Here is a 25,844-nt window from a genome sequence, read left to right on the forward strand (position 1 = left end):
GCCTGTCCTTTATCTGGGCAACAACAAAAAATTTATCTAATTGCTTTTGATAATTGTAATTGCATGTAAAAAAGCAAAATCACTGAAATTGGTCTGAATGATATATTAAACAGATGCCAGTATTATGGAATTGTTCATAGTTGTTCAGTGGCTAGAATGACAAGATAAGGATTTGAATAAATGCCTAGCAATGCAAACAAGACAAATAAAGTCGGTGGGAAGGAACTATTTGTCTGTCTGTCTGTCTGTCTGTCTGTCTGTCTGTCTACAGTGCTGTCTTAAGGCATGGGCACTATGGGCTGCTGTCCAGGATGCAGTGGGGACTCTGGGATCTAAGGGTCCAATTCTAATCAAAGTATGCTGTGTCTTGTTAAATACTATAGAGCTCAGTGCATTGATTTGCTCAGGAGCCTATAATTCTGCTAAGATAATCCTCTCTCTCTCATCATCATCATCATCATCATCATCATCATGATCATTGTTTAACATCCGCTTTCCATGCTAGCATGGGTTGGACGATTTGACTGAGGACTGGCGAACCAGTTGGCTGCACCAGGCTCTAATCTGACCTGGCAGAGTTTCTACCGCTGGATGCCCTTCCTAACGCCAACTACTCCGAGAGTGTAGTGTGTGCTTTTACATGCCACCGGCACGAAGGCCAGTCAGGAGGTATATAATTTTTAAAAAAAGGAGTCCGTGAAGAAACGGGATGTGGTTTGGAGGCATATGTTAGTGTAACATGACCATGGATCAAGGATTTGCACCTAGAACATTTTGCTTAAGGCTTGTTGGTAGAGTAGCATCTACTGTGACTGTAGAGATCCACATGTGAGTGACTAGCTACAGTGACTGTATTTGAATGCATCGTTTACCATTCTTGTACCAAATGGAGAAGGAACTATTTTTGTTGTTTTTTTTTTCTGTTGATTTTGTTTTTCTTTATCAGTAAACCATAGCCTCTCCTATTTTCAGTTCTGAAAAACATGTACAGATCTTAATGCTCCCGTCTAACAACAAGGATGCTCAAACATTGGAGGCATTGTTATTGCAGTGGGATGAGAAGGCTTTTTCAGTCCACTTGATATCCAGGATCCATCTGGGGTTGCAAAGGTGAAAAACTTTGAGACATGACTCTTGTTTGAAGTACATCAGATCTCACTGCCATTAAGAAGTGTGCTAAGCAAACAAGCCTTGTAAATTATAACATTGATGTGCACTATTAGCTTACTATTCTTTCAGGCTCATTGTCAGTCTAGTTAGTGTTGAGATTGCTCTTCTGATACCTCTGTTGATCTCAGACTCTAAAGCAATGGTTTCAACCAGACTTCATATGACCCTTGGTTGCAGGGTAGAGTCCATATAAGATTTTGTTGTTAAAGTTTATGTGCAATAAACTGGTAATACTTCTACAACATACAATTTCTAATCATCATCATTATCGTCCGCTTTCCGTGCTGGCATGGGTTGGATGATTTGACTGAGGACTGGCGAGCCAGATGGCTACACCAGACTCCAATCTGATCTGGTAGAGTTTCTACAGCTGGATGCCCATCACGTGCCACGAGGGCCAGTCAGGCAGTACTGGCAACGGCCATGCTCAAATGGTATTTTTTACATGCCACCTGCACAGGAACCAGTCCAGCGGCACTGGCAACGACCTCACTTGAATATTGTTTTTCATGTGCCACCAGCACAAGTGCCAGTAAGGCGATGCTGGTAATGATCATGCTTGAATGGTGCTTTTTACATGCCACTGGCATGGGAACCAGTCAGCAGCCCTGGCAATGATCACGCTCGGATGGTGCTCTTAGCGCTCCACTAGCACAGATGCCAGTCATGCGGTGCTGTCATCAAATTTGATTTCTATTTTGATTTCACTTGCCTCAACAGGTCTTCGCAAACAGAATTTAGTGTCCAATGAAGGAAAATAAAAATATAAAAATATAATGGGATATTTTTAAACATCAAATGCCTATGAGAGTGCATCTGAGTAAAATAGGTATCAAAGAGCCCATAAGACAAAAATGGTTGATAAACACTGCTCCAGAGAGAGATTGTCTGTGATGGTAGAGTTGTGGTATGTGAACTTGTGGATTACCTCCAGCTTACTGTTGTTGACAGTAATGGTAAATGAGTATTTAACAGCTTTGCCCTGCAATTTTATATTCTTTTGATTGTGTGTGTGTTTGTGTCTTTGGGATTTACTCAAGTTTTTTTTTTCCTTTTCAGATTTGAGCCATCTGCTATCAAAGTGATGAAAGTCTTGTTTAAGCCAAGACAGTGTGTGTGTGTGTATGTTTGTTTATTCCATATGTTCATGTAATTGTGTGCATGTGTTCACTCCAGGGACCTCAAAAGTAGAATCTCTGGAAAGTTTTACTAATTTTTCCCTGTGATACTAATGAATTGTATTTGGAGGATGTGAATCAGTTTCCTTTGTTCTTTCTTGGAGAACACCTGCATTTCTAAGATTTCATGCAAATACATAGTCTAGTGTATTTATGATAATGAAAAACAAATGAAATTCTATATCCTTGACATAAGAGCTGTAAATTTTCCAAAGCTGTTCTTTTATACTTATTTTTGACAAGATTTATTCACCAGGCAGCTGAGTGTTTCAGTAGAGCATGTTTTGCTCCCTGCCCCAAAGAGCAATATCTAACCTATGTTTTTGATTCAGGGCTGGTGTTTTTGCCAGAAAATTACATCGGTATTTTTTAGTTTTAAAGCTGTAGATACATTCTGGTCCTAGTGTACCTTTGGTATGACCATTAAGATAATACTTTTTTAGAATAGCATTATAGATTGTTTTAGTGATAGTGCTGTGTTTCAAAGTAATGATATCTTGTAGACATGTTTGTGAGTTTAATACAACACTTCAAAATAAGTGCTTGGAACTTGTATGAAAATATGACAAGAACCAATTATTTTTCACAGTTGCTTTGAACGTGTATGTCCAGAAGATACTGCCTTTGCATGAAACAATACTGCCTCTGAAACCATCTACAATATTAGCCACAAGAAATATGGTCCTGATGGCTGTATAATATATTTATATACATATGTGTGTGTGTGTGTGTATATATATATATATATATATATATATATATATATATATATATATATATATATATATATATATATATATATATATATATATATATATATATATATATATATATATATATATATATATATATATATATATATATATATAGGTGCAGGCATGGCTGTGTGGTTAGAAGCTTGCTTTACAACCACATGGTCCCAGGTTCAGTCCCATTGCATGGCATCTTTGGAAAGTGTCTTCTACTATAGCTTCAGACCAACCAAATCCACTCACAAAGCCTTGTGAGTGAATTTGGTAGACAAAAACTGAAAGAAGTCCGTCATATATAAATGTATGTATATATCTATGTGTGTGTGTGTGTGTCTGTATTTATCCCCTTATGACCCGCTTGACAACTGGTATTGGTGTGTTTATGTCCTCGTAACTTAGGAGCTTGGCCTAAGTGACTGATAGAATAAGTATTAAGCTTAAATAAATAAGCCTTGAGGTTAGTTTGTTCGACTAAAATCCTTCAAGGCAGTACTCTAGCATGGCCGCAGGCAAGTGACTAAAACAAATAAAATAATTAAAGAATATATATATATATATATATATATAATGTACTGTTTCGTGATGGTAAGATCAACCCCCAAAATTATATTTTTATGTGTTACTAATAGTTTTATATGTTGAGAAATACCTCACATATTAATCAGGCACAAACTACATATAACAAACTAAAAATTAAATCAGAGAAGAAATGTAAAATGTTGAGAAGGAAGCATATAGAAAATGTGAAAGATTAAAAAATGGAAAATGTAAAAGTAAAAAGTAAAATGTATAAGCTTCCTTCTCAACTTTTTGTGTTTCTTCTCTCATTCAATTTTTAGTTTTCTATATGTGGTTTGTGCTTGATGAATATGTTTGAGATATTTCTCAACATATGAATCTATTAGCACCACATAAAAACATGCATCTATTAAATAATATCTATACATACATACTTGTGTGTGTGTACATATATTGTGTGTGTGTGTGTTTGTGTACATATATATTGTGTGTATGTGTGTGTTTGTTCACCAGTTTGTTGTGGTATAGCATGTTAGGGACAGCTCCCTCTTAGCACTGGTTGTTAAAACATCTGTAAGTCATAGACAAGTGAGATAACTCACCTCCAATCCCATTAAGGAGTGATGTATAACGATATTTTGCCATTTTGGGGCTTATCAATACCAAGTACACTGAGTATATGTGGTTGATTATATATATATATATATATATATATATATATATATATATATATATATATATATATATACGTGTAGGCCACTTGGTTTTAAATTGAATTAATATTCAATTTATCACCCTATATATATATATATATATATATATATATCTATCTAATATGTGTGTGTGTGCGTGTGTGTGTGTGTGGGTGGGGGGTGTATAATACACATAAACACCCCCCTCTCTTCTGCCATATATCAAACTAAGATTTTGGGAACTCAGCTATTACTAAATTCTCATGGTTACAAACCATGAGCAATTTGTCCTTAACTTGCAGAACAAGTTTTTTTTAGATATTTTCTGTTGTTTTGCCTCCATTGAAGAAGTGCTGAAGCATAAAGTTCAGTTCGCAATAAGTATTTGTTTTAGATTTTGATTTGAGGTATGCCATGTCACATTTATCTATTCATTTTGTTGTTGTTGCTCTTGTTGTATTTTTTACTGTTATTATTTAATCACTTTGGTTTCTTTTTGTTTGTCAATGAAACAGTTCATGTAATTCTTTGCTCTTTTATATCTTTGAAACAACCTTTTATAGTTTGATCTACATTAATGTTTTATGCATTGTTGAAAATAATAAAAATAAACTATATTCTGTTTCTCTTTCTTTTTCTTTTTCATCATTGAATTTTGCTGTTCTTGTTGAAATTTGAAGAAATATAAACCAATATTTGATGATGTAAGTTAAATTATTATTGTTGTTGTTATTATTATTATCATTATTGAGTGAGAGAGCAGTGCATGCCATCAAAGTGACACTGGGGTAAAATATACGAAGCCCATTATACCCATCATGACTACCCGTCTGATAAGGGTACACCAGGCACATGCATCACAACCATATATGCGTGACCTGGTGATCACATATCAAGATAAACAGTGCATGACCTCGTAGGTGGGGCCCAGTTAGAATTTTCTTCAGGTTGAGTAGCCCATCCTGCTCAAAAGGTCCCTGAATAAGGTTTGTTTAAGGATGTTGAATGAAACACCCATGTTTCCAAAGGTGAATTATCCAAACCCCAAAGAATTCCTCTCAATACATGGCTATGATGCTCCCCAAATACTTCTGCTCATGATCAGAGATGCACATATTGTCAACCAACAAGGGACATGTTCAACTGGTTAAAATCAAACGACTGACAAGCAAATCTGTGGTATTAAGCAGAATATTTGCTGTAGCCCATCTTTTATACCAAGACAAAACAATGTACATGATAACACTTCCAATCAATTAAGATCAACAGCCATGAGAGCCACTGCCTGGTATTGCATCTGGGCATGGTACTGCATCCGGGCATGGCACTGAGCTGACAGAATCCTTAATACATCGGGCAAAATGCTTAGTGGTATTTTGCCGATCTTTATATTCTGAGTTCAAATTCCTTCAAGGTCGACTTTGCCTTTCATCCTTTTGGGGTTGATAAAATAAGTACCAGTTGTGTTATGGGGTTGATGTAATCAAGTATCCCTTTCTCTCACGTCCCAGGCCTTGTGCCTATAGTAGAAAGTATTATTATTATTAAGGCAGTGAGCTGGCAGCATCATTAGCACACCATGCTTAGTGGTATTTTGCCTGTTTTTATATTCTAAGTTCAGATTCCGCTGAGGTCGACTTCACCTGTCATCCTTTCAGGATCAATAAAATAAATACCAGTCAAATATTGGGGTCAGTGTGATCAACTCCCCCACCAAATTGCAGCCCTTGTCTCTATAGCAGAAAGGATTATTATTATTATTATTATTATTATTATTATTATTATTATTATTATTATTATTATTTTGTATTTGTTTGGTGTCAGCACAGGCCATTCTGAGATGAGATGGTCTATTGTTTCATCAAATGTGTTACAAAATCTGTATTTAGGGTTAGAACCATTTTGAAGAATGTTAGCCAGGTAGTTTTTGGTAAGCAAGCTGTGATCTTGTGCCGCCAATATGAAAGCTTCAGTCTCTGCTTTCAGTCCTGAGCTTCTCAGCCACTGATGGATTGTTGCTTGGTCAACATCAACATTTTGGCTTCGATGTATGTACTGTGCATGCAGAGGCTTCTGTCTCCACTATTCTTCAATTTGTTTCTGCCCATTCTTTATTGCAGTCTGTTTGATCTGTTTTGCTTGTTTGGTGACAGTGGTTTCAGGTTCTTCATCTAATTCAGGGGTTGATGCTGGGTTCCCTTGCAAATTTGCAAGCTTCCTTGACAATAAAATGTGATTTTTTACTGCTTTCCTGTTTGTACACAAGCCACAGCATCCACTTTACTGTACTAGATAAGTACTTGTTCATTGCTATTGTGGAGGTCTTATAACACAGTTCTGCCTGCATCATTCCTCTTCACCCTTTACTTCTAGGTAGGTACAGATGATCAATGTCTGCTTTTGAGTGGTGCATGTTCTTAGATGTTAGTAGTTTTCTTGTCTTCTTGTATAGGCGTTGAAGCTCTGTAAGATTCCAGTTAATGATGTCAAAACTGTATTGGACTACTGAAAGTGCCAGGGGGTTAATGGCTTCGATGCGATTTTTGGAGTTCAGTTTTTAGTATGAGTCTTACTCTCCTGTAATACTCCTTTCATATTTTTCCTTCATAGTAGTATGCTGTATACCATATCCTTCATTGGCACAAGAAATGGCTACACATGTGCAAATGGAAAAGTGCTTGCCTGAAATACATGCAGATATAGATTTATTACTTGGACCTGACAATTCAACACCATAAAGTATAATTTCTGAACAAAACCCTCACAGTAAATCATTTCATTGTCTTCTAGAGGAATGAAGAATTTGTCCTCTTTCCCATATATTTTGAAAGATGGAAAATGAAAGTGAAAATATCTGGTGTGCTACTAGATCTGGGTATCTGGTGGGTTGTGGAGGTGCAATGTCCCAGTGGTTAGGGCAGCGGACTCGCGGTCATAGGATCGCGGTTTCGATTCCCAGACCGGGTGTTGTGTGTGTTTATTGAGCGAAAACACCTAAAGCTCCACGAGGCTCCGGCAGGAGATGGTGTCGAACCCTGCTGTATTCTTTCACCACAACTTTCTCTCACTCTTACTTCCTGTTTCTGTTGTGCCTGTAATTCAAAGGGTCAGCCTTGTCACACTGTGTCACGCTGAATATCCCTGAGAACTATGTTAAGGGTACACATGTCTGTGGAGTGCTCAGCCACTTGCATGTTAATTTCATGAGCAGGCTGTTCCATTGATCGGATCAACTGGAACCCTTGACGTCGTAAGCGACGGAGTGCCAGCATCTGGTGGGTTGTAATGTGTATTATGTTGAAAGGGAGTGACAGCCTGGATGTAAAAAAATTATAGACAGAAAAATTGGTCCAGAATAGGAATGGAAGTCCTATTACAGGTGAAACCAGAACACTTGAAAAAGATCCTAGATCTATTGCAACTGCTAAATGGGGTAAAACTCCATGTTATGGTAGAAGGTAGATGACCCAAGTGTTATATATATATGTAATGATGCCAACCACCTGAAAGCCTTCTGCCTACAACAGAATGTGAAAGTATGAAGGCCCCCATTGTTTGTGATGCCACAAATACAACTACAACAACAACAGCCAACTATACCAGCAGGAACAGTACCAGAAACAATAACAACAATTACAAAACTTCTATCACTACAAGTAGCCACAGCAGTAGCAGCAAATACAAGAAGAAAAGAAGTTCTGATGAAAAGAGCAACAGAACTCCTCATGACATATGCACATATACATATATCTATGCTAGATGGAAATACGTATGTTAGTGTATGTGTTTATCTTTTGGCAATGAAACTGAAGAACTAGATTTTATGAATGAAGTTCCTTGAGATATTTGCTCTGTATTCAGTTATAGACCATCTTTGTGTTATTTTCACATTCAGAAATACAGTGAATTGGTGCTTCGCCAAATTGGTGTACAGCTAACAATGCTTTTTTTCACAGTTTGTAATGTAAAAAAAAATTAAATTAAAAAGTTAGAAAAATACTAATGTTAACCCTTTTTTTTTTCCCTGTATTTCCAGCATGGTCCTCAAGGAATACCCCTGAAGGATCTTCGTGAAGAAATGGTGAACACTGGCATAACATCTCATGTTCCAAAACGTCAGTTTGATAAAATGTTGGCGAAAGCCAACAGTAATAAAGATTCCTTCATAAATTATGAAGAATTTGTAACTTTGGTAAGTTTGTTGATCTTTAAATGGAGAAATGTATACACGCAATACAACTGTGCTTCAATACATTCATGCATATGCAAATGTATGCATGCTTGCTTTTACACACTCAAGTATATGCATATAAGCATGCCATACATGTATTCAATTGTACACATTCCAATGTATTTGTTCTGGGGTACAGACTCAAGCACGCACATTCAGGCATGCACTTTCAGCATAAGCATCAAACTTACATTAAGCACACATGAAGCATACACATGAAGCATACAAAGATATATGTAATAAGATGTATGTTCTCATGCATACGTTCTCTGATGCACACATACATATACTCACAGGCTTACATACTTGTGCATACATATTTAGGCATATACTCAAGTGTACATATGCACATGTACATAGTCAGGATTACACATCTTGACCTAGACATAGAGAGACACAGGTTCAGATGTACATCTGCGTTTTCTTCATTGAAATCATCTTAATTGACCTCATAATATGTGAAAAATACATTTTTTCCTGTGAAAAACGGAGTGGGGGTGTTGTGGGGTGGAACCTTGGAAATTCCCCTTTTCAGCCCCGATTTCACTTAAAAAAATTATTTTCAGGGTTTTTATTTTTTTTTTTGTTATCATCTTAGTTGACCTCTTCATATACCACTAACACATTTTTTTCTGTGGAAAACGGAGGGGGTGGGGTGCCCTTGGAAATCCTCTGTCCCCGATTTCAACGTTTTTTTAATGTTATCATCTTAGTTGAGCTCCAAATATACCGCATTTTTCTATGGAAAGCAGAGGTGGGTGGGTATTTTGCACCTTCGAGCATTTCTTTTGTTATCTTAATTAACCTTGTAATACACTGTAAACAAATTTTTGCCATAAATTAATTGATAAAACAAAATTTTGCAGCACATTTTGGCTATGCGGAAGTAATTTACAAAGATTTTAAAGAAACATATCAACCAACTGACCTTAAAATTTAAAATTTGAAAAGTATTTAACTTATCTTATGCAGTTAAAGGGCAGTCTTGTATATCTTCTGTCTCCAGATTTGTGCTTGAATCAATCCTTTATTGGCAATCTGGGAGGGGTGTATATAATTTTGTTGCCTTAATAAAAAAACTGATGCAACAATTTTTTTTTGTTTTCTACAAAACAAATAAATGAGTACCTGGCCAGGTACTGGTGTAGACAGTTTGAATGAATACCGGGCCTTTTCACCCATTCTTTTAACTCCCGCCAAAAACGTTCAATATTTTGTGTGTGTATGTGTGCATGTGTGGTGTCAACAAAATTTTCTTTGTGGTCTATCATGTAATGCTGATAACTCAATGTGTGTATATCTTTGTAAGTCGCTTAAGAATCACTGTAGATAACTGAGCCAGGTGTGATGTATTTTTGAATCAGTGGAAGCAATGTTGCTTTGTCACGCTTCTGACCAGTCAGAAGAACAACTAAGAGATGATATAGTTCTGCTACAGGTCTGTTACAAATTTCAATAAGTAAAGCTTCCAGATATGAATAAAAGGGTTAATATAAAGATCTCTCGTTAACAAAAAACAAACAAAAAAAAAAAACCCAGCCTGCTGGGTGTTAACAACTGTGTAGAAAACAAACATGACAAAAATGAATTTGCACAAATGAACCTGGAAAATTCGTAAGATCCGATTTTTCCATCATAAATTTTGGGAAAATGCATATATATTTTTTTTTTTTTTTTTTTTTTAATGGAACCCCATGTTTTTGGTTATGGAGGATCCAATTCTGAAAAACAAACAATTTCAAAACTCTCATTTTCAAAATTTCAATTCCCCGCTCCTATACCTCCATTTTTCACTTTTTCTGGAATTTTTTTTGCTGAAATACATAGAAAAATACGAAGATTATGATTCTGAAAAAATTTGCTTGTAAAATTACAATTTTTCAACAAATATATATATATATGTAACCTCGTGGATATCGTTGACGATTTTTTCTTCCTCCGCCTTTCCCTTCTTTGGACTTTTCTTTGTTTCTGACGAAGAGCTCTGCTCGAAACATCAAATTCTCTTTCTTTCCTTTCCCGAGTGTCCAGTAACACAATCTGCATTACGTCCTCACGTTGTTGTTTTTTGTTGTTGTTTTTTTGTCTTTTTCTTTTTTGAATATATATATATATATATATATATATATATATATATATATATATATATATATGCATACCCCCAACCCCCTCCCCTCCTAATTCTACAGCCTTGGCCTTCAAGCAGGCTATCCACATGCTAGAAATAACAGCCAAATCTCACAAAACTGTGATAACATAATGAAGGAAATATGTAATCAATCTACTCACCTTTCTGCAAAGATTTCTTTCAGAGTAATTTCCCGCAGTAATATGACAAAGTAATACTCAAGAAATTAGTGGGTTTTTTTAAAAAACTCTTTTCAAAATTTTTTTTTTTTCAGTCTGTGCATGCATAATGTGTGTATGTATTTGACACTCCATTGGTTACAACAATGTGTGTTCCAGTTGATCCAATCAACGAAGCAGCCTACTGATTAAATTAACTTGTAAATGACTCCACAGACACGCGTACCCTTAACATAGTTCTTTGGGAGATTCTGCATGACATAGAATGTGACAAGGCTTGCTCTTTGAATTACAGGTACAACTCATTTTTGCCAGCTGAGTGGACTGGAGCCAAGTGAAATAAAGTGTCTTGCTCAAGGACGCAATGCACTGCTGGGAATTGAACTCCTGATCTTATGATTGTGAACTGAATATCCTAACTACTCACATACATATGCATACACATAACACACATATTACATAATGTACACATGTATACATTTGTGCATGCATATGTAAATATGATTATATATTTAATGCATTGTTCTATATGTACATGCATGTACATACATGCATATACATTTTTTACTTTATTCTGCTTAAATTTTTATCCTATTAAACTCTGTATTGGTTTAACATTTTCACTGCTTTTATTTTGTACTAGATGGCTGGTGAGGATGCTCTACTTTCCCGAGATAAAGTGAAAGTTAGTGGTGTTGTGGAAGCAGCCATTGTAAGCATTGTTCCTATCCGGAAACAAAAGGATTTCCTTGCGAACTACACTTGTTGTCCACCACCAATTTTTATGCTTCTTGTCACCCTGGCTGAGGTAAGTTGATTAATAACAAATTCATCAAGCAGTAACAATGATTATTATCTATGAATTAAATAATGTAGTTTAAAGGGGTAAAGGGTAAAGAGCCCCTTTGGTTATGAATGACCATGGGATTGCAACTAGAAAGTTCCCCTCTGAAGCACAAGTCTAAGCAAGGTTGTTTGTGGAAGACCATCAGTTGCCCATGCATACCAGCCTCCCCTCTCCATGCCACCAGTGTTATCCAAGGGAAAGGTAAAGGCTGATACAGCTTGGCACCAGTGATGTCACAACTCATTTCTACATCTGAGTGAACTGGAGCAACATGAAATAAAGTGTCTTCCTCAAGAACACAACACACAGCTCAGTCAGGAATTTGAACTCACAGGGATTGATTGTGAGCACTATGCTCTAACTACTGAGCCATGCTATACAATGTAAGTGTGTGTGTTATGAATCTCTTTAGTTTGCTGTTGAGAGCTTTTATGCTCTAATAAGTTTATAAACATTCTTGAGAATGTGAACTTATCATTCTTTTATTTTTTTTGAATATCTTGAAGTAGACACATAAAGCTACAAATAATAGCTTGTAAACATTGTTACAAAAACCTTTTTCTAAAGAAAATGTCAAAGGTTGTCATGTCTACAGGTGATGTGGGCTGTATGACTTTTCCTATCCAAAAGGGTTTTTCAACCCAATATTTACATACCATTATTTATAGCATTATGTGTTCACTTTGAAATATTCCCCACCAAATGCTAGGGGGTGCTAAAAAGTCCCTGGCTTTAAGGGTATTGTGAAAGGCCTGATTGGAGGCCCAACCTTACAAATTCTTTTATAGGGTTTAAAAACCTGAATGACTGCTGCAATAAGTGTGTGAATCTGAGAGGAGGATATGTTGAATAAAATCATTATTAATTGATCCTCCTATATTTGCTTTCACCCAAAGCCAGGAACTTTACAGCATCCACCTCACACACACACACACACACACACACATTTTATTTCAAAGTTTTGGGATGTATGTAGGTCAAGGTATTGTGATTATCAGGTGATCTAATTAATCATTTGACTTTGTCTGATCAGAGATATCCAATTATCCAAAGATGATCAATTCTATCAATATTACTACTACTCAATAATTGCTTTCTATGCTTGTCTGTTAACCATAGCTTTTAATTGAAAAATTTTAAACAACTCTGTAGAGTTGTGTATCTGTAAAATAAATATAATTTCATAAGTTACTATTTTTTCGTCCTTGCATAACTTGTATTTTTCTTACTGGAGCAGATGTTTTTACAACTGGATGCTCTTTCCACTCTTAAACATCCAACTGTTAAATCAGAGCAGACTGTTTTTTTGTAGGTCAGACAAGCAATAGCAGGCAGTTATGTGCTTTGATCAGGTGCTAAATATAAATAGCATAATGGCTTACTAAAGTCACTGAAGACTCTTAAAATTTAAGATAATCTGCTGACAAATAAAAATTGGGTAACTACAGCACAAAACATTTGACAAATGCTTTATTTGATCTGCTAATTGAATTTACTAAAACTAAAGACTGCTGATCAAATATTTTTTTTAAAATTTTTATTTTGTTATTGTTGTCATTGGTATGTTTGAGGAGAGCTGACTGAGAAAGTGTGGGTAGATAATCAATGGCAACAGCAGTAACTGCAACGCTAACTGCAACAAGACCTTCAGTCTCATCAATTACATTTGAACACCAACTACTTCAACCTTACTTGAATTCTCGAATGTTAAAAGTATTGATTTCATAAGTCTCAGAGGAACATGTGAAGGTCAATGACACTCCCCCTTTTCTCCTGATACAAAAAATAAAAATAGAATGAAGCAAAATTAAATCCATTAATTCATTGTCTTAGCTATTTTTCCAAGCTGAATAAAATGATAATTGTATTAAGACAACTAGATTATGATGATTGATTGGTTTCATGTTTATTTAGCTTGATTTTCTTATCACTTTTACCGATTAACATTCATTTCTTTAACTCTTTTCTTATATTTCTGTTAAGAAATACAGACTTTGTTTCAGTTAATTTTGATAATAATCAAGAATTTAGTAAAATAACTTCGTTATTATTTAGCTGGCATTTAGAATATAAATTAGCATAAAAATTTGATAGGTTTTAATGCACACCACTTTAGAATAGGAAGTTTTTATTAGAACGGTTCCTGTTCCTGTGAACCAGAGGTTCTCAAACCTTTTGGGCCACTGCTGCCCCCATGTCCACATAATACCCTCAGTGTCCCCACCCCTATTTTTATGTATAAATAAATATTTTATATTTTACTAATTTATATATATTATGAATCATTTAATATTTAATATAATATATCTGAAGAAGGAATTGTATTTCTGAAATATCTTCGGACTATATATAACTAAATTACAACAGGTATATAGTTCATTTTTTGTATTATAGTGCATTGTTGTACCATTCTAAACTTTTTATTCTTTATAATATTATATAATTTGTATACAATACTATTATAATATTATAATAAATTCATAATGTCCCCCAATTCACTACTTTCCTCCCAATGGTTCCTTTTTCTCTACTGCCTCCCATCGCTCCCTTAGGAACCAGCGCCCACCTAAACCATCTCAATGCCCACCGGGCATTACCTATGCTGTAAACTAACAAACTTAATACTACCAATAATTAATCTTACTTGATTTCATCCGACAAATTTTGTGGGAGAATGAGAATATATATGCAAATATTGAGTTTTATGTGCCTGAGAAACATCTTGTTTTGAGACTGTACATTGAAAATGAAGTAATTTCATGATTGAAGGGCTATTTTAATGATCTAAAAAACTTGGACAATTTCTTCTCTGAAAAATCGTTGAAATTAGATCCAATGACTGTCACACTATAATTAAAAAGTGACCAAATCAATAAAAAGTGGCCAAAATCAATAAAAAATAGCTTAACTATCATAGAGTTCTATAAATTTGTAAGATGTATTTCCATCATTATCATCATCATAATTGCTTACTGTCCATTTTCCATGCTGGCATAGGTCAGACAGCTTGACAGAAGCTGGCAAGTCAGAAGACTGTGTCAAGCTCCACTGACTGCTTTGGCATGGTTTGTATGGCTGGATACCCTTCCCAATGCCAAACACTTCACAGAATGTACTGCATGCTTTTTATGTGGCACCAGCAGCATTGAGGTCACCAGGTAACATGCAAGGCAATGACCCTTCAATTGAAAGGTGAGTGGGATTGAGAGGACTTAGTACCAGGTGATGAGAAGTAAGACTATGGAGAGGGGGACAGAAATAAGAGTCTTGCTGTGTAGGTAATACCTCAGTTGGATAGAGAGAGAGAGAGAGAGAGAGAGAGAGAGCAGACAGTGAAAATGTAATGAGGATGTACACCCAAAGTACAGAGAGGTGTATATAGTGAAGTGAACCAGGGGTTGGATAAGATGAGTGGGTGGGTGGGTAAGTTCACAAGTCTGCAAAAGGAGAGTGGGAGATGGAGGGGAGGGGAATGTAGTGAATGGGCAGAGTCATTTGGAAGATATGTTATGGGAAAGCGATATGACAAGGCCAGAGTATGCAGGTGGCTTTGCAAGGTGGGTTCACAAAGTAGGAAGTTTGCAAGGTGGGTTCACAAAGTAGGAAGTTTATTGATGGCAAAGTGTGTCTTATGTAATTTTATCATAAGCGTAATCTTATAATAAATGAACTCTAGACACTAGGCCAGCAATTTTATGGGAGTAGATTATATCAAACTCACTGCTCAAATAATACTTTATTTTATCAACATGAAGATGATGAAAAGCAAAGCTGACATTGGTACAATTTGAACTCAAAATGTAAAGCTGGAAAAAATGCTTCTAAGAATAATGTCTGGTGTGCTAATGATTCTGCCAGCTTGCTGCCTTGATGATGATGATGATGATAATAATAATAATAATAATAATAATAATAATCCTTTCTATTATAGGCACAAAACCTGAAAATTTGGGGAAGGGGACTGGTTGATTACATTGATCCCAGTGTTTCGCTGGTATTTAATTTATCGATCCTAAAAGGATGAAAGGCAAAGTTGACCTTGGCGTAATTTGTACTCAGAATGTAATGATGAACAAAATCCTTGCCTGGCATGCTAATGATTCTGCCAGTTTGCCACTTAAAAAATAGTATTAATAGTAATAATAATCCTTTCTACTGGAAGCACAGGGCCTCAAATTTGAGGGAAAGGATTAAGTCAATTACATTGACCTCAGTGCATAACTGGTACTAATTTTATTGACCCTGGAAAGATGAAAGGCAAAGCTGAACTCAGCGGAATTTGAACTCAGCATGTAATGGCAGACGAGATACCGCTAAGCATTTTGCCCAGTGTGCTAACAATTCTGCCAGCTCGCCACCTTAAATAATAATAATAATAATAATAATAATAATAATAATAACAACAACAACAGCAACAATAATAATACTAATAATAATAATAATAGTAATAATAATAATAATAATAATAATAATAATAGTAATAATAATAATAATAATAATAATAATAATGGAAAATATAGGAGAATGATTTAATCGTTGAAGTCTATTATTTTACCTCATTTCAACCCCTACTCCTGTCTTTGATAGCTTTAAACATTTTTTATTTTTTTGTTAACAAGACATGAACCTCCTTCTTAATAAATATTCAGTAAAAACTGCTAGACTTATAACTCACTGTTTAGCTTTGTTGAAGTTAGAAATACTTATTGTTTCTATTGGTTTCTGTTTACAAAATCTTCTCACAAGACTTTGGTCAGCCTGGGGCTATGGTAGACTACAGTTGCATAAGGTGCTGCACAGTATATAGAAGTAAATGTAGTGTCTATATCAGGTTTGAACTTGCATACTTTCAACAAGTTGTCCAATATCTTATCCACTTGGCTTTAAATATTCATTTTTATCAATTTTCAATGCTAAAAAAAGAAAAGAGAAAAAAAGCAACAGCTCTATAAATTATTCCATATTTTCAAGTCTTGTGTATCCTAGTCTTTAGAATAGGTGCAGCATATCGCTGCATGTCATAAGAAGTGACTAAAAGCATTAGAAAGAGCAGGCTGCCATAAAGTACCTCTGTAAATAGTTCCTTCCTGCCCATGCCAGCATGATCAGCAGATAAGACCTTGTTTGTGCTGTTGTCACGTAAAAAGCACTCAGTCCACTCTACGGAGTGGTTGGTGTTTGGAAAGGGTCCAGCTGTAAAAGCCGTGCCATAACAGACACTGAAGCCTGGTGCAGTCTTCTACCTAACCAGCTCCTATCAAACCGTCCAACCCATGCCAGCATGGAAAACAGATATTAAATGATGATGATGATTAAGGTTTAGTTTTGCTTCATTATATCAATTTTATTTTATTTTTGTTTATTTTTGCAGATTGGTGTATTTGTTTATTACGTTCTTGAGCTGAAAAAAAAAGATATTGAAGTTACATGGAGTACAGGTGTCCCTATTTGCAGTCCTTTGATATATAGTCCTTACGATAGAAAAGAAGCATGGCGTTTTGTTTCATACATGTTCATTCACCAAGGGTAAGAATAACTTGATCATAAAGTGATAAAAATATAGGTCTTGAAATGAATGTGTATTAATTAAAGCTTGAGCTAAATTTACAGAATTTATTTTCATATAATATTTCTCCTTTTTTGAGTCTTCATTACAAATCGGTGCATATATCAAAAGAAGCCCTGAAATATGGAGTTAATAGTCTGTAAGTTTCAAAGACAGAGCTCTAGGCATGTTGAATATTATTACAAATTTTACAATTTTAGGCTAAATTTCTAAGTATTCATTTCGGTTTAATGATTATTAGAAATTTTAATAATATTGTACAATTATACTATCTTAAATAGCCAACCATAATTGAAAAAGATAACATTTACAACACCCGTGATTGTTTATTCACTGTTTTCCTATATTGATGGTGACAGTTTGTCGAGGCAAGTGACTCTTTATGAGTACATGACATTGGCAATACCCAATGAAGCAGAAATGCATTCAACATTCTCACCAGCCACTTCTAGGATGATTTGCGTCTGCCTCTGATATATATTGTTTTTTAAACACAGCATGTCCATATGAGAAACTATCTCTGAATGAATACTACAGTAAATTTGCCTTTTACAAAATATTTACATGAAGCATGGATACATAGCTGGCTAAATTAAAATTAATTTAAACATAGTTCAAGTTGAGGAAGTAGAAAGAGGAAGAAAGCACAATTTGTTTCTTCAGATTAAAGACAGGGTTCAAATACTTACAGCAAAGGATACTCTGCTAAAGGCAAACTAAGGAAAGATGGTAGAGTTAAACAGAGTAACGGATTAAGTCTTCCACCCAAAAAGCCTGTAGTCTATCAAACAAGTTTCTCTTCCAATTCTGTTTCACTCAGTTTCATTCACAAGGCTTTGGTGCTTGGGTCAGCCCCAAGTTATGGTTAGTACACACTTGTCCAAGGTGCCATGCATCAGGGTTTAATATTGAGCCATGTGACCGTAAAGCAAACTGTTTAACTACAGAGCTGTCTACACTGATGTCTTAACCAGATGAGCCATGGATGGTATTGTTATAATTTAGGCATGAAAATAGAAACATAAACAAAATCTTTCATGCTGGATTATGGTGATTGATTACAATTAGTGGTATGCAATCGCATTTGACTTACCTCAATACTGGGGCCTACAACTCATCTCCAATGCATGCTATCTGAAGAGCATAAGAGTTGGTAACATAATCTCCCTGGAAGATAATACTACAGGAAATTCCAACATGGTAATTATAAATGCACTACTCTTAAAGGATGTCTTTACTAATAGCATTTTTGTAAGCAATTCTGTGGTCACTTGAGAGTTTGTATTAATAGTCCTCAACTACAGAAATGTTGTTCTAAATGAAATAATACAGTTTTAAGAAACTGATATGACTAAATTATTGAAACAAATAGTCTGAATGATTTCCTGTTAATTAGGAGTGGCTTTAAAAAGACCAGTAAATGATGACATCTTGTAAACAACTGTGTATTTTCACAGTAATTTAGTTAGTTTAGTGCTGTAACAATTCTCATGCTAGACCACCTTCTTGAATCATTTTTATTATAGATACAAATCCATTAATTTAGAGTTGAGCCTGTTGATTACATTGAACTTAGTACTTGACTTATACTTTATTTTATCAACCTTGGGAAGATGAAAGGCAAATTTGACCTTAGGAAGATTTGAACTGAAGAAAATTAAAGAACTGGAACAAATACTGTAAAGTATTTTGCCCCATGCTCTAATATCAATATTCCTTCTGAAGCCAATGGGATTTGGGTCCAAAGCTGCTACTTCTACATAGTTGCTGCACCTGCTTAGAATAACAGCCAAATCTCCATCAGTTAACATCTTCAATTTAGAAATATTTCATGCTTATTTGTGGTGACTGTTTGCAATCAATATATTCAGTTTCTTTTGGTCTGTTCTAACTCTGGTCCTTCATCTTCCGACTTAAAAAATAAAGCTCATTAATGCCATCCCAAATTAAAAATGCGATCACATAAAAGACAAATTTGACTTTGGTAGGAATATAAAGAGTTGGAAGAAATACTGCAAAGCATTTTGATTGACACTCTTGACTGAAATCACATTCCTACCAGAGGGATTTAAGTCAGAGCTGCTCCCTCTAGAATGTTTTTTTTTTACCTACTGGAAATTACAGGGTGTGGTCTTAGAGACACTGTCTGAAAAATGTTGGGATTGTTATGGTTGATACATCTTAGAACATAGGTCTGCTGAATCAAAGTTGGTTTAGGAGTTAAATAACAACACTTGTTAGGTATATAGTACCAACTTTTCTTGCTTATAGCCATGCCTCCATATAATACTTGTTTATACTTACTAAGTATTCAGACTTTCTCTGTTTCTTACAGAAACAAAGATTACTTTTCACACCTACACCCTTAAAAAAACAAAAATAATTTAATATGTTTCTGAAAAAATATCCTTTTTAGGTATTTGATTCTGAAATAAAAGTCCATCCATCCATCCATTTTTGCTGCCCATTATTCCTGGGAGGGTCTGAGTCCTCAGGCACAACCTCTATAGGGTCCTATTAGAGCAACTATCATTATACTTTCCTGCTGGATTTCCAAACATGACCAACTTAAACTCTGGATATTATCTGACCTCCTTTGTTTACCCCTTTGTTTACTTCCTTTATTTACCCCTAGGTGTCCTGCCAGTTTTGCAAAAGAGTTACATATCAAATATCTTTAATATTATTTTAAAAAATACCTATGATATTTTCAGGATCACTAACTGAGAGCAGGCTCCACAATAGTGCCTGCCAAGATATTTGCCTCATACATGATTTGAACTGTTGTCAAACTAGGTGAAATGAATAACAAACATAGACATGATGTTGTTGGAGTTATGCTAGAGATGGAACCGAACCAATAAGTAGCAGACACTGAGGTGGTAGTTAGTATGTTATTTGGCTTAACATCTCCACCTTGTCCTTGGGTACTTTTAGTGGAGTCCACTTTGTTGCAAACATTGAGACTGAGTCTCCTATCTAAATTTATATATTGACATCTTTATAACCCCACCTGTCTTGATGGTCATATAAAATGGTGGATCAGTGAGTTGTGAATAAACTTCCTCCTTTGATATGCTAAAAGATAAATTGATAAATAAATGTATAGATACAAGTACTCACCCTTTTGTGATCAAGTTTCAATTTGATTAGTCTGGATGAGTTGACATGGGTGTAATGGGAAGACCAGTACATGTTTTGTTTTTAAACTATGATACTTATTCTGTCAGTCTCTTTTGCCAAAGTGCTAAGTTGTAAACATACAAGGTGCAGGAGTGGCTGTGTGGTAAGTAGCTTGCTTACCAACCAAATGGTTCTGGGTTCAGTTCCACTGCGTGGCACCTTGGGCAAGTATCTTCTACGGTAGCCTCGGGCCAACCAAAGCCTTGTGGGTGGATTGGGTAGACGGAAACTGAAAGAAGCCCATCGTATATATATATATATATATATATATGTGTGTGTGTGTGTGTGTGTGGATGTGCGTGTATATGTTTGTGTGTCTGTGTTTGTTCCCCACAACATCGCTTGACAACCGATGCTGGTGTGCTTACGTCCCCGTAACATTAGCGGTTCGGCAAAAGAGACTGATAGAATAAGTACTAGGCTTACAAAGAATAAGTCCTGGGGTCGATTTGCTTGACTAAAGGCGGTGCTCCAGCATGGCCACAGTCAAATGACTGAAACAAGTAAAAGAGTAAAGAATATACGAGTATTCACCCACTTATGAAGTTTCAATTTGATCAATCCGGATGAGTTGACATGGGTGTAACTGGAAGACCAGTACATGTTTTGTTTTTAAACTATGATACTTATTCTGTCAGTCTCTTTTGCCAAACTGCTAAGTTGTAAACATAACTACACCAGTTGTCAAGCAGTGGTGGTGGGCAAACACAGACTCACACACACATGTATATATTACAGGCTTCTTTCAGTTTCTATCTACCAAATCCACTCACAAGGCTTTGATCAGCTTGAAGCTATAGTGGAAGTCACTTGTCCAAGGTACTATGCAGTGGAACTGAATCTGGAACCATGTGATGGGATGCAAACTTTTTATCACATAGCCATGTCTGTGCCTATAAATATTTTGTAATACATTTTATTTTATCTTTTAAGATAGTATGTAGCTTTTAAGCAACTAACCCTAAATGGGAACATCTGCAAACAAATCTTTGACTTGTTTTGGAGAATTTGTTTCAATTGCTTCTTCCAGAGTCATATCCCAATGATGATCATATTCGTCACTAAAAATCATGTAACAAAAAACAAAAAACAAAAAAAAACAAAAAAAAAACTGAAAACAAATTGCAGTAATGAAAACATAGGAATTTCAGGATTGCAGGTCCAGATTCAGCCCAAAATGTTTCAAATTTACTCACAGAGTCAGCCTGATTCCAAAATGGTATGATATGTTGGGCTGCAGCCTCTAGGAGTAAAGCTGAAAAAGTGTGACACACTGACATTCACATTTATTATATTAAATATGTTTAATTTTGGGGAAACTGTATTTCAGTTAAAGAGTATTTTATATATATATAGATATGTGTGTGTGTATGTATGTATATATGTACACACACACACACACATATGTATGTATTAAAAAAAGCCAAAAATAAAAACAAAAATAATAATGTTCAGCAGTTGGTTCAATATGCTGGCCACAGGTATTTCTGTCCAGGAAAGGTGTACATTATCTCCCTCTTTCTCTCACATACCCACTCTCTCTTATTATTACTCCCATTGCCACCGTCAACATTACTACTTTTAATGAAACATCATTGACTCACCCTAAATTTCTTTGTCTCTCTTTCTCTCCCTCTCTTTTTATTTCTTTCTCTCTCTCTCTGTCTGTCTTTGCCATTGCCCTCACCATCTCTATGCCTACTATTACTCTCACCTCCAGCATGAGGAATCTTCATTGAATAGTGAGAGAGGGGTTCAAAGTGTGACATACTGACACACAGAAATTAGTTTTTGCATTTATTAGATTATTTTATACAGTCTTCTAATATCCTCTACATACGATTTTTCTGTTTTAGTATATTATTATTTCATATTTTCCCTTTTTAATTTATTATGGATGGAGAGCAGTGGGCCCATAGAATCATTAACATCTCCGGCTAAATGCTTAGTAGCATTCCTTCCAGCTTTACACTCTGAGTACAAATACTGCTGAGGGACTTTGTCTCTCATCCTTTTGTGGTTGATAAAATAAGTACCAGTTGAGCACTACAGTTGATGTAATGGATTTACCCCTTCCTTCAAAATTACTGGTCTTGTGCCAAAAAGTAGAAAGAATTTACAACTGTAAATCATGTATGAAAGTGTTTACATTTTCCCTACCTTCATCTTCAAAATTAAGGGATTTCTTTTTTATTTTTTTTTTATTTTTGCCTTATTGGTTGGTAGATAAATCTTCCTTTTGCATGATATCTTTAGAGTTGGTAAATGTGGAGAAGCTTAAGATATTTGTAATATGACTGCTGAAATATAACTGCTACTGAGAGAAAACATAATGTAGGAGACACTAACTCTGGGCTTGCAGAAATCTTTGATACAGCATAAAGAAATGTTGGAATGTGTTTTAGTACACAGTCATAATTGGTTGGTTGTAACTGCAGGTTGCTGTAAGTTGAGGAACATCTATACTTCAGTCTCAGTTTCAATAATATGCTGCATGGATCAAATATCAGTGACTTTGTTGGTTCTAGTAACTGATACCTTTACATTATTTCTACTAGAAAATGCTGGATATTTTTCAGTTGATTAGTTGGCTGACTGTTGCCATGACAAAGAGCACTTTTAGGGTATCAATGCATTGTCCTTACTGTTGAAATAACTCTAGGTCAAATCAGATATCCTAATCCTGATCATCCTGTTGTTTTTTCAGATATAATTTATTTCAGACTGCATTAGCTAATATGACTATCATTCTATGTTTTTTTTTTTTTTTAGAAAAATGTACACATGGGTGAGATCCGGGAGAGATTTGGCTATTACTTCTAGTAGATGGAGGAGTTAGTTATACAGGGGCTCTCTCAGTGGCTGCTCTTAAATGTGTTTGTGGAAGGGAAGGGAGAGTCATGAATATGACTAAACATTTGCATGTCCTGCAACTGTCACCAGAGGAAAACATGGATCGTGTACTGGATGACAGGCGACTATTGACTATAAATCAAATAGCCAATGCTATTAGCATATCCATGAGAAAGTCAAGAATATTCTGCACAATATTAACAAGTAATGAAGGATCCATGAGTATCCTCCTCCACTAAAAAGAAAAAATAAACAAACGGTGTAGGAGTGGCTGTGTGGTAAGTAGCTTGCTTACCAACCACATGGTTCCAGGTTCAGTCCCACTGTGTGGCACCTTGGGCAAGTGTCTTCTACTATAGCCTCGGGCCGACCAAAGCCTTGTGAGTAGATTTGGTAGACGGAAACTGAAAGAAGCCCGTTGTATATATGTATATATATGTTTGTGTGTCTGTGTTTGTCCTGCCCACCATCGCTTGACAACCGATGCTGGTGTGTTTACGTCCCCGTAACTTAGCAGTTCGGCAAAAAGAGACCGATAGAATCAGTACTAGACTTACAAAGAATAAGTCCTGGGGTCGATTTGCTTGACTAAAGGCGGTGCTCCAGCATGGCTGCAGTCAAATGACTGAAACGAGTAAAAGAGTATATAAAAATACATAAACACAGCTTCTTTACACTTCAAGAGCCCCTAATCTTGATGCCCAAGAGAAGTCTTGCTTCACCTTCTTGCAAAATTTCTCCACGAAGCCCTGCCTCTCTGCATGAATATATAAATGATATGGAGAGAGCTGTTTGCTGAAATGAAGCTTATTGTTATGTCTAGTTGCAGTTATCCTGTTTCTATTAAGAGTCATGCTGTTTGAAGTTTTAAGGTTTAATATAATTTGATCACCATTTTAAAGATAGTTGAGGATCATTTGATTCCCTCCTGGTTTAGTAACTCAATTACCAATATTGTCTCTATACTGTCATATATTTGCAATTTATTTGGTGAGAAAAGTGAACTGAACTAGTGAACTATTTCTTGACATTTGGTCATCTAAAAAGAAAACATTTACCTTATAAGGTTTGCTGCACGAATGTATAATTCTGAATCTTCTTTTATCTTCTTTTTAGACGAATCAATCGACTCCAGTACTTAATTTTTTTTTAAAGCCTGGTACTTATTTTATCAATCTCATTTGCTGAACGACTAAGTTACAGGGACACAGACACTCCAACACCAGTTGTCAAGTGGTGCTGGGGTAACAAGCATAGACACTCTCTCTCTCTCTCTCTCACACACACATACACACACACACATATATGTGATGGGCTTTTTTCAGTTTCCATTTACCAAATTCACTCACAAGGTTTTGATCAGCCTGAGACTATAGTTGAAGATACTTACCCAAAGTGTCACACAGTAGGACTGAAGCCAGAACCATGTGGTTGGGAAGCAAGCTTCTTACCACACAGCTACGCCTGAATGATAATGTTTTTCAATGATCATTGCATTACACTAACTTAACTAATATGACACTTGTGTTGCCAATCAGAAGCCCCATTTAACTATAGTCATTTCATATTCTATCAAGTCATTCATAATTTCATGGATAATGTTTTAGTTTTTATATTTACATTTTTCCATTAGTTATCTAGGATAATATATTTTATTATTACATGTAACTAAAAATATTCAGGATATACTTCTTAGAATGAACAGAAAAATAGGGTTGTTGTTCATTGTATTTAACTGTTATTTAAAACTGTTATTTAAAACAAAAATGAGCCTTTCTTAATTAGGCCTAATTAACAAATATAAAGATCTTATGTTTGTTAAATAGAAAAACAGTGATGATGATGAATTCCTGTTTAGTGTTAAAGGTCAAAGATTGACTGAAAAAGGAAAATTAAATAACTTGTCTTTACTTTCTCTGTCTTAGTAATTTATGATATCTGATGTAGGCTTCATACCAATCCTTCACCCAAATAGATTAATTATAATTCCTCATGTCTTGGCATATTTCAAAATATACTGATTATAAAAACTCATTTTCCTTCAATTTTCTTTTTTTTTTTTTTTTGGCACTTTTTAGAAAAAAGGTGTGAAGTTCTGATATTAACTGACATGCTCTTGCTTGCTTCTTAATAAACAATTCTGTCACTCTCTAGGGGAAATTCATCAAATAGTTTTGAAGATTATGATACTTGTGTATCATTCCAGTTTGTATCTCTTTCCATCAGATATGCATATCAACTGCTGAGAAAATGAGGAAGTATCTGTCTTTCTCTTTCTTTTGGAAAAAAAATGTCTTTGATTTAAAGCATTCCATCTTGAATTTTTCTATTTTATTTTGTAATTACAGTTAGCCAAGTCATTAAATTATCCACCTACATTTATTAGTTAGCAGTTAACCAAATCATGTTCTACATTTGCTAGATTTATCTGACTACATTGTTGTGCTATTCACCAACATATGACCAAGTCATTTCTCAATTACTTGATAGCTACATCTGACCATGTCATTGTGCTGTTCCCCAGCAAGAGAAAGGATCAATGCTTC

At 35.3% G+C, this 25,844-nt stretch overlaps 1 protein-coding gene across 1 annotated transcript in view; it reads left to right on the forward strand.

The window, feature by feature from the left end:
- LOC106881256 (rhomboid-related protein 2) overlaps window positions 1–25,844 on the forward strand; it is a 118,681-nt gene that overhangs the window by 68,792 nt on the left and 24,045 nt on the right. The window contains exons 2-5 of the mRNA XM_052968234.2: window positions 4,992–5,015; window positions 8,348–8,503; window positions 11,493–11,657; window positions 17,068–17,222. Of these exons, the coding sequence (XP_052824194.1) occupies window positions 4,992–5,015; window positions 8,348–8,503; window positions 11,493–11,657; window positions 17,068–17,222 (500 nt within the window). The remainder of the gene's footprint in view (window positions 1–4,991; window positions 5,016–8,347; window positions 8,504–11,492; window positions 11,658–17,067; window positions 17,223–25,844) is intronic.

This window comes from Octopus bimaculoides, chromosome 1 (genome assembly GCF_046866305.1).
Source record: "Octopus bimaculoides isolate indiv1 chromosome 1, ASM4686630v1, whole genome shotgun sequence".
Taxonomy (NCBI): Eukaryota; Metazoa; Mollusca; class Cephalopoda; order Octopoda; family Octopodidae; genus Octopus; species Octopus bimaculoides.